Genomic DNA, 10,717 nt, shown 5'->3' with positions numbered 1-10,717 from the left:
TGACTTGCTGCCTGAACCTACAAGTGTAAGATTAGAGCAATGGCTCGACTTTAGAGTGAGTCTACCTTTAAAATGAAATGCTGTTTGGCACTCATTGGAGCAATAAAACAAGACTCCATTCCCTGAGTCTAACAGTTAATGAATTTTGAAGAGGCACAGGGAACTGAGAACGCACAAAGGAAGAAATGAGAACCTGGATCAGGTTAGATGACTTGGACAAAATACTGGAACATCTTTCACTCTTTCTATCTTGAAGAAATTTTGGTACTGGATGAACAAGCCTACAATTAAGTAAGAGCGTGTGGATTTTCTCAGTAGAGCTAAGTAGAAAATGACAAAAACTAAGCAGCCAAAGAGAGAAAGATGAAATACATATAAGAACAGAGAAGAATAATGATGGAACTTAAAGGAATTATTTGCAAAAACACAACTCAATTTGGAAAAAAATGACTTCATATTTCAGGTTTCATTCACTTTTTTGTAATTGAATATTATTCATTTACCTTTCCATGTTCCTTCCTCATGTGAGAGATGTAAACGTCTCTCTGAGTGAAGAGCCTATCACACTCCCAACAAGTCCAGCCAGGATTAGCAACTTTTTTAGGCTCTGCTTTCTTTATGGGAGAAGGAGATTTCTTCTCCAACTTTTCTGTTCCGTTCACAGATTTTGTGTCCTCTTTGTTGTGACTGGCTGAGTTCTGAGTTGTTGGTTTAGTACTGAGAGGCAGATTTATCCCCAGGTTTGGTGGCCCCTCAACACTTTTCAAAGTTCCATGCATAGACTACAATAAAAGAGAAAAAAAAAAGTACAAAACTATCATAGACATATACAGTTGTATTGACAAAATGCAAAGACCCTCTGAAACAAGTCATTTACTTCTTATCAGATCATATTCCTAACTTAAAGAAACATGATTAAGTAAAGGCAAGGCCCAGGATAAAGAGAAACTAGCCAACAACACTAACAGACACCATCCATAGCTAAAGAGAAGTTTTCTTCAGTGGCTAGATTTTTTCACAAAAAAGAAAGAGACTTTGTAGGTTAAGTTTAAATTGTTGTTTAATAGGGAGGAAAAAAGTGCTCAAGAAGTACTTTATGTTAAGTTTAATTTCTCGTTTTACTTACCTAATGTATTAGTTGAGCATCCCCATTTCAAACTACGTGACTAGAGATTTCCAAGAAGGAAAGGTTTTTACTGACAAATTTTAACTTGGCACATTGGTAAATAAGACAAGAAAAGGCAACTCTGGAAAGATCAGGCAACAATATTGTTTAGGATATATTAATATTTTATGTTGTGGCTGAGTTAAGCCCTGTCTTACTCCATGCTCAGGTTATGAGCACCCTAACTTAGGGCTACATTGCTAACAGTCCTTAGAAGCAAAGGTGTGCAGGGCTGACGGGGTCCCCAAGACCAGGGGACAGCTAAGAGGTGTCTAACAAGCTGTTCTCAAGCAGCCTGCAGCTCTTAGGTAGTGACCCTGCCTCACTGATTTATTTCTAAACTTGAAGTAAACAACCAGTAAGAAGGGAAGAACTCTTCCACCTCCTCCTTCCCCAATTTCTGGAGCCAGTGTCATATGCTGGCTAAGCCTACCAAGAAGACGACTAGTTCGGGAAGACCTGGGCTTCAGCTGTGTGTCTGAGTTTCATATATGAACATGGACACAACAGGAATGAGTCAGCAGGGTTCTGGGCCAACAATGACTGCAGCCCAGACTTAACGTACTGTTGAACGTGGATCCACTACCAAGGTCTCTTTCACATCTAAAGATTTGCCCTTTACAATGACAGTGTTCTAATCATCTCATCTACTGACCTTTATTATAACTCTCCTGGATGATGTGTCTAGCCATCCCAAATATAATTATTTTTCCTACAGGTAATCTCAGAAACAAAAAAACATTCAATACATTCTTGTTTCTAAGAATATAAGAATACAAATCTGATACTCCAGTATAATACTTCAGTATGAAGTTCTTTTGTAAATCCTGTAGCTTTTGGGTCTACCTGCTGGCTCTACAGCAAATATCAACCTGATTGTAGAACATGTTCTTCTATTTAACAACTTTTAAAAGAAAAGCCAGTAATTTAAAAACCTAAAATGTTATTAAAAAGCAAAGCACACAGGACCAACTTACTGGCTCTAAGAACAAACTGAAGTTGTGTAGTAAAGGAGGAGGTTGCCTTTAGTATCCCATTGCACCAGGACAAGAAGAAAGAAGCACGGGGTAGGGGGGAAGGAGTTTCCTATACTTTCAGGCAACTGAAGATTGACCTGGAGATTCCATCCCAGCTTAACTTGCCAGCATGTAAAATGTTAGTGCTCAACTTTCTAAATGTCTTTTAAATACAATACTTGAAATTTAATTTCTTATTTGAAAATAAACAAAAAGCATTAAAGCATAACATGGAGTCACAGGGATCACAGCACATACCACCAGCAGAACTGGGAGTGTTACACCTCCAGTCCAGATCTCCACCACCTGCTGTCACTGGCTGTTAGAAATTTTCTTGTAGCTAGCTGTTACAGGAAAATGAGACATACATTTTGCCAACAAGAAACATTCACATCTGCAGGAATTATTCTAGGTTATTTTTTGTAGCTTTAAATAACCTCCTTCTGAGCTTCTCTCTATCCCTTTCTGTTCTATTTTCATGCAGGTCTTCTCTGCCTTGATGGTTTATGTCTAGCCATACCAAACAATTACTTTTTGTGCAGCTGGGCTGAGCTCTGCCCTTGTCTGGCACTTGTCCTCTCCCCGAGTCCTTTTCTGATTTTATCTATACCCTGTTACTGTTTTTTTCATTCCCCCTTAACTGAAGCCCAATTTATACTCTTCTGCTGCTGTCCCTACTACTATACACACATCCTAAATGTAAAAGCACTACCAATTATGAATAAAAGCAGTAATACTGTTACTGCACATGTATGTTCTAATCCTCTAATTTTATTCTCAAAAATGTCTCAATCATTTATAGTGAAACATGCTAAAAAAACACTGGTTGAAAGTACAAATACTGGCATGGAACACTGAAGCCAAAAGAGTTAAATAGTGCCCAAATCGTAAGTAACTGAGAATGACTTTATAATGAGAGATGCTGAGCAACCCTGATTTATGTAAGAATAGCTTCTGGCCCTAACTACAGTCAGATCATGCTCCTAAAACAGTTGTTTTCAGGTCTTAAAGAAATAGTTACGTACAGGTATAACAATACTTTTACAATAATATCTGAGTCAAGAAAAACTAATTACATAAACAAGATATACACTGCAATATATGGAATTTGCCTATTTAGTTAAAAAACAAAGGAACACAAGTAGATCAAAGGATAATAGGACTTTGCATTGCTGCATGAGAGGACCATTTAAGATATCCCGCATAAATGTAAGATGATTCTTACAGTAAACATGAACTAGTTCAGAAACAAAGAAAATATCCAGTCCTTCTATTTCTGAATGTCTTGGGTCAGCCCTTCCTTATCTCTTCCTCAAGTTTAAGATTGGCTTTAAGATCAACTGTTTTTTCAAGACTTGTGATCTTGTTTTCAACACAACTTCAGAGATTTCTGAGGTTACAAGTGCCATACTTGAGACTGAAATGCAAAATGCTAGTTTTAGCAGACAAGAAAGATGTCTGGTTTTCCACTATTCTATATACAAATTTTACTAAGTCTTATGTGTCACTGCAAGAGAAACCCACTGAATTAAGTGCTACCATTCTGGACTGCAATACTTTGCAATGGTGTAAATAAGTTCAACTGTTACCAGGCACCAGATCATGTTAATAAGGCATAAGAAATTTCAGCACTGCTAATGGATTTGGTATATATAAAACAAGGTAACGCAGCATATTTAAAATACACAGCTAACATATTACATTCAGGGGACTTCTGATTCTTAACAACATGATTTGCAAGGATGACAGTAAATCTTCTCCAGTTGTAAGGGTATTTATGAGAAAATCGACTTCAAGTTTCTTTCAAAGCATGTATGTGTTCATGTTCGTATGTAAACACACACACAAATGACCTCTATATCTATTCAGGAAACATACTGGTTCCTACCGGTGAGTTCTGAACATCAAAGGTTTGTGGCATTCTCAACTCCTAACAATTGGAATAATACTTAGAATACTGTAAACAAGGCTCAATACTTATTAGGATTGGATTAACTTACTTCACTACACCCATTATTATTTTGATGAAATGACCTATTGAATGCAACGCACCGAGATATTCCTAGTATACCAAAATCAACATTAATACAGAAAAACTGAGTTAGTGATTCCTTCACAGATACACTGAAGATGATACAAAATATAACATTTTAACATTTGAGAACATTATTCAGAGATTATTCTTTTGGAATTACTAACATCTCCCTCCTTCAGCAGTCTTCTTGTTATTCTGTGCCTTTTTACAGTATTTTCTCACAGCATATATTGCATGACAAATGGTATCTACGAACGAAACAAAGGAAGATGCCTACACACCTTGATATGATCCATCATAAGCTGTTTCTGTGCATATAGAAGAGAACAGTCTGGACACTTGAAAACAGACACCTTCTGGTTTTCAATGTGCTGATCAAAGTGGCGATAGAGCAAAGGTTGTAGAGTAAACACAGTGTCACACATAGAGCATTTATATATTATTCTAAAAACAGAAGTACAATAAACAATGTCAGTCATGTTGATGATCTATTTGCAAAAATCATGTTAACTTTTTTCCTCAGCAGAGATAAGATCTGACATGCTTAAGCAATCATTTCACACTGCCCAAAAAAAGTTAAAATTAAACTAATTCAAAACATCCTCCAATTTCAAAATAGGGAGCAGCAGAAAAATAGAAAAAAAATAATTAAAAAGCACAAACAAGAAGCCAGAAAACAACAGCATATGCCAGTTAGTTACATATATAACACCAACATCTGCTTAGGATACTCTGAAAGTTAAATGACTTCAGTTTCTGAACTCATATTACAACTAAAGGACACTATGCTTGTTTCAGGTTGTAAAGGCAGTATGTTTCAAGGGAGTGATTGATTTGATCATAACTGGTAATATACTTCAAGATAAATTTATTTTTGGCAATGTATGTGGCTTTGAACCTCCTGAATGCCAAGCCTAGACTCTGTTAATGCTCTGAAGCTGAAACTTCACAGGACGGTATTTCCCTGTTTTGCAATTACATGCCTTTAAGAATCTGTCTATCGAAACAATGTAGAGACACCACCAAAACCACAACTTCCTCTCTCAGAGCATATGCGACACTTGAAATTAGCTACCTAAATCTCCCGTTTTGATAGGCAATATTCTAATCAAAATTGTTACAAAAGCTATCTATGTTTTAGTAGCTGTGTAACTGGTGAAGCAATGCATCTATTAATATAATTCCAAAACTGCTTTAAGAAATAGATATACTCATTAACAAAGAACTGGGTAAGTACTGGACACTACAAGCATAGTCCCTGAAAATGAACATGATAGCCAAAATTCTGTATCACAAAATCCAAAGAAAGCTATTCAACAATCTGAAAATAGTTGTATTTTTAGCAGATCCTTGTCAAGTGTCTGTCCAACAGACAAAAAGCATACGGAAATGAGAAGCATAATCCTCTGATCTAAATGCTGCAACAACTACTACATGACAATAGTTTGAAGCTTGTTTCATGTTGATGATGATTTTATAACGAAAAGTATAGTTTAAATTATTTACTTGAGACTTTGCTTGTTGTTTTTGCTTATCTGCATGTTTGATTGCATTAAGAATGATTTCCCTGGCAACTGAAGGTGAGTAACAAGATTAGCCATTCACATTGCAACCTTGTAATGTATCTGCTTATAAATAGTAAGTAATTCTATTCTTTCAGAAACACCACACCTTTTTTTAACTTGGAAAATGAATGAAAGGAAATGACACATGAAAGAAAAGTAACTCCCTATGATGAGAGAGAAATCTAATCCATCAGCCATCAGTAGTGGTAGTACTTCAGAAAAAGTTCTGCTAAAATAAAAGAAACCCAACAAGAGGTGCTCAGTACAATGACAGGCGCTTCCTCTGCAAAAGCAGTCTTCCTAATCCCATCAATTAGAGGTTGATCTCTGTCCTGAAGAATGACTTTTCATTAAAAAAAAAAAATACTGCTTCCTAGAATGCTGAATTTTCTCATTATGCACATAAATGTTCCGAGCCCTTTCTATATCCCTTTAAGCAATTATCATCAATGTACATTGTTCAAGAGCTCTAAAGACCACTCTGCACTGTGTTTTGAGATGACATGAACAGGGACATTGCTTCAATGTCCAAGCCATTCAATGAGTCAAAATATTTGAAATAATGAAAAATAGTACACTTAGTCATATTAACTGTGAAAAATACTATTTTTTGTGGTATATCAAGTGGTCCCAGTTTCTTACACATGCTAAGATAAATTTATTTATTCACACAGCATCCTCTGACGACCTACATACTATCGTACTGCTTTCTGTGGTGAACCCTCTGCATGGGACGACATACTCCGCACAGGCGCAGAACATACACCTGCTAGCTTCACTTAGCGAGCACGGAGTACTTAGAAAGGGGAGCCCCCTCCCCATCCTCTGACCCCCCCACATTACTGTCCATAAAAGCTTCTTAAACATTATTCAAAACAAGTATTTTAGTTTGTCGCATTATTACTGATCTATACCCCTTCAGAATCCTAACTTCCTGGGTAAGTCCCGTATGAAAGGTGTTAAAGAGCTTGCCAAAACCAGGAAATGCTGCTTGATAATAATTGTTAAGAAAGAAACCCCAGGTTCCTAAAACGCAGTTTCGCCTCATGTACCTCACATCAATATAAACCCACGTATCTTACTAATAGTTTTAACTGAGATCGTAAGAGACAACTTCTGGGGAAAAAAGTCAATGGATCACCACCCCAGCGGGTGAGCTGAATTGAGCACAGGCAGAAACAGAGAGAACGTGAGCCTCCTCCAGGCACAGTGCTGTGACAGGCACGCTCTGAGGGATGCACTGTTTAAGCTCTAAGGGTAGAAAGAGCCAAAGGATTCACTATGCAAGGGATCATTTCCCTTGGCCACAGCACACAGAGCTACGGAGCATCTAAGCACGCTCCACCGTCTTGGTCCCATCTCAGCAGAGCAGCTAGAGATAATTTAAAGCAGTGATTTTACTGTCAGCCCTCTTCACTCCGTCCAAGAAAAAAACCAGTTTCCTCAGAAAAGTACTTGCTGCAGTTCTGTAGTCAATCTGCTTGTAATGTCACAAGCTAGAGAGCTGGAACTAACCACGCACGTTCCCTAATCCTGGGGCACCAAATAGTTTTCTTCTGTCCCTTACGTCCTGTCTCTTATAAAACTCTCTTACATCTCCATCAGCAACTTTGTCCAAAAGTCAGGAAGTGTCAAGCCCGATTACTAACTAAGCAGGCAAACAAGCCGAGGCACAAGACTATCACAGCCTTGTCCCTGGCAGGGTGATTTTCACCCTTCTGGTTCATTGCTCACATACCACTGCTAACATCCAGAATCCCAGCATTTTGGTGCCTGTTGCCGAGCAGTTGATCCCATGGCTAAGTGCTGAAGAGAGACGAGTAAAGTTACATTGTTCCAGGTTAGCAAGATGTAAGTAAAGACTGGCAGAATTAAAAATAATTCTCTGATTATTTCATGATGCATATTTCTATTAGAACCATACGCTGCAAACAAAATTAGACAGAAGAAATTAGAAAACCTGCTTAATCATCTGTGGTAAAACTAGACAGTGATCTCACCTGGAATGATTTCAAGTCTGCAGTACATAAATTTATCATTGCAGGGTTATATAATTTAATCAAATAAACTATGATCTACTATATGCTTCAGATTCTTATTGCATGTAAAGTAAGGAACAGAAGACTACAGAATCGCTGAGGTTGGAAGGGAGCTCTTGAGGTCATTTAGTCTAACTGCTGTTCAAGCAGGGTCAGCCACAGCAGGCTGCCCAGGACCATGTCTAGCTGGGTTTTGAATGTCTCCACAGACTGAGGCTCCACAGCCTCTGGGCAACCTGTTCCAGTGTTTGACCACCCTCACAGTAAAAAAGTGACTTCTTGTGTTCAGGTAGAAATTTGTGTTTCAGTTTGTGCCCACTGCCTCTTGTCCTGTCTCTGGGCACCACGGAGAAGGGTCTGGCTCCCTCTTCTTCGTGCCTTCCCGTATGGTATTTATACACACTGATAAGGTTCTCCTGAGCCTTCTCCTCTCCAGGATGAACAGTCCCAACTCCCTCAGCCTCTCCTCACATGAGAGATGCTCCAGTCCCTTCGTCATCTCAATGTCCCTTTGCTGGACTTGCTCCAGTATGTCCATGTCTCTCGCACTGGGGACCCAGCTCCGGGTCCAGTACTGCAGCCCTGCCCCAGCAGCACCGAGCAGAGGAGAAGGATCACCTCCCTTGACCTGCTGGCAATGCTCTTCCCAAGCCCTTAATGACCACGTGCCTGGGTAATGCAGCACTCACGAGCACTGACAGGAGAAAGGGAACCTGCTACAAGAAAATCTGACATCTTTCTGAATTTATCACATAGAAAAATTATATCGCTCTAAAAACACTAATTGCTGAATATATGTATTTTCTATGTAAGCTAAAAGACTTTACTCTGTTTTCACAGAGGCACAAGAACTATCTGGTAGAGACCCAAATTTCAGACAGGTCTCGAGAAAAAAATGCACTTGGTTAAATTCATACCAACATATCTAATACTATGAGTTGTCACTATACGCACTTCAAGTATTTCAAAAGCATGATTTTCAATCCTAAACACATGCAACAGAGTATGCTGGTTTGTTTTATAATTGAAGTAGTCAGTATTTAACATATAACAGCTTAAAACTGTGTCCAAAGCTTAAAGGGAGTTATGCTTAGTCAGGACATAATTTACAACCACCTCAACTCAACAAGACGCGTGCGTAAGGCAGGCAGTTCAACTGCAATCACACTGCCAGGGCGGTTACTCAGGAACTGCTCCTGCCCCACAGTACACACCAAAATAGGCACGGTACCGCACATCTTCACTTTTCAAAAATCGGGTTAACAAATTCACATATTATCTTAGAATAAATACAGATGTTATCCCACAGGAAAATACTTTCATATCACATAAAAAATGTTTAGCGTTTTGAAAGCTTCTGCACCAGAGTGTTGTATTTCTCCTTCCCGTAATTTTTTTCTCTAAAAAAATGGTACTTGTGGGATAATATACTTTGTACCAATATATCAGTATATATCCATAATCTGGCTTGATAAACAAGAATTTCTCCAATACCCAAAAAGAGATCAGCCATGAAAAATACCTTAGTGCCGTTCCTATGAAGTTTCACTGTTTACTGAAAAAAGAAAATCACATATAAGCTTTGGTTTCCCATAAAAACCATGTAGCATCTTAGGTATGCTACAGGAGAGAGCTTCGCAAAGTTGAAAGACAAGACAGCCATCCATTTCCCTATATTAAAATAATCTAATTTCATCCCACTGAGAATCACTGCACATAAACTTCATTTTTCATACACCAAATAGTCTACTGTATCTGTTCTGAAACAACCATTTGCAATGTAACTGTAAATCACAGTTCTAGTAAAGGCCAGAGGCACACTGTGTACCCAGTGAGCCCAATTCCTGTAAACAAAGAAGTGAGAACCAGTGAAGAGTCCCTCAGGACTGGCCTGGCCTCAGCCCACTTGCAGGACACCCAGCCACCCTGGCGTGCCGACACACCGGCCCTGCTTTCGGCTGCACCCCCAGAGGCGACGCCCAGAGGCACACCCAGAAGCCAGGCTCCACGGCCGTGCAGAGTTCAACATCTGCCTGCCGGGTGAGGTTTGAAACCCACATTCAAGGGTCAGACACCTTTTATACACTCAATGAAAACTCAAAAGCTTCACATTTCCAAACACAGACGGCTACTGTATCCTTCTTCTCATTTCTTTTAAAATTTTTACTTCAGAAGAACAAAAATTTAACTGAGCTTATGTAGTCATGTTGTATGACTATATGACATTCCTTCTTTTCAATAATGAGTTTGTTAAGCTTTCAAAATGTACGCCAGCCATATGCAATGTAGATGCTAGGTAATACGATAGAGAGAAATGAGCAGCAGCAGATTGGTCAAATGTGAATGTATTTCCTCAAATACAACTTGAGAGTAGTAGAGAGTGTCAGCTCTACTCAGCGCTGGTCAGGCCACACCTGGACCACTGTGTCCAGTTCTGGTCCCCACAACTCAAGACAGACACGGACAGACTGGAGAGGGTCCAAAGGAGGGCCACGAAGATGATCAAAGGGCTGGAGAACCTGCCCTATGAGGAAAGACTGAAGGAGTTAGACCTTTTCTCCCTGGAGAAGAGAAGGCCCAGGAAGGACCTCATCACAGTATTCCAGTACTTAAAGGGTGGCTACAAAGAGGACAGAGGCTCTTTCTTCACAAGGAGCCACATGGAGAAGACAAGGGACAATGGGTACAAGTTGCACTGGGAGAGGTTTCATCTTGACAGAAGGCAGACATTTTTTACAGTGAGAACTATCATTGCTGTAACAACCTCCCTGGGACATGATAGAGTGCCCATCACTGGAGGTTTTTAAGATGCGATTGGACAGAGTACTAGATAATCTCTTCTAGGCTCCCATTCCCACAAAAGGTTGGACCAGATCATCTTTCAAGGTCCCTTCCCA

General features: G+C 39.2%; 1 protein-coding gene across 1 annotated transcript in view; it reads right to left on the bottom strand.

Annotated features, from left to right (window-relative positions):
• Nucleotides 1–503: 503 nt before the first annotated feature.
• Nucleotides 504–10,717, bottom strand: part of LOC104084157 (zinc finger protein 532-like) — a gene marked incomplete at its 3' end in the record, with an annotated part of 24,962 nt that continues 14,748 nt past the window's right edge. Inside the window, 2 exon segments of the mRNA XM_009587892.1 lie at nt 504–782; nt 4,498–4,660. Coding sequence (XP_009586187.1) covers nt 504–782; nt 4,498–4,660 — 442 coding nt within the window.

This window comes from Fulmarus glacialis, unplaced genomic scaffold (genome assembly GCF_000690835.1).
Source record: "Fulmarus glacialis isolate BGI_N327 unplaced genomic scaffold, ASM69083v1 scaffold13561, whole genome shotgun sequence".
Lineage (NCBI taxonomy): Eukaryota > Metazoa > Chordata > Aves > Procellariiformes > Procellariidae > Fulmarus > Fulmarus glacialis.
Note: the sequence above shows the minus strand (reverse complement) of the source record. Positions and strands in the feature narration are given on the sequence as shown.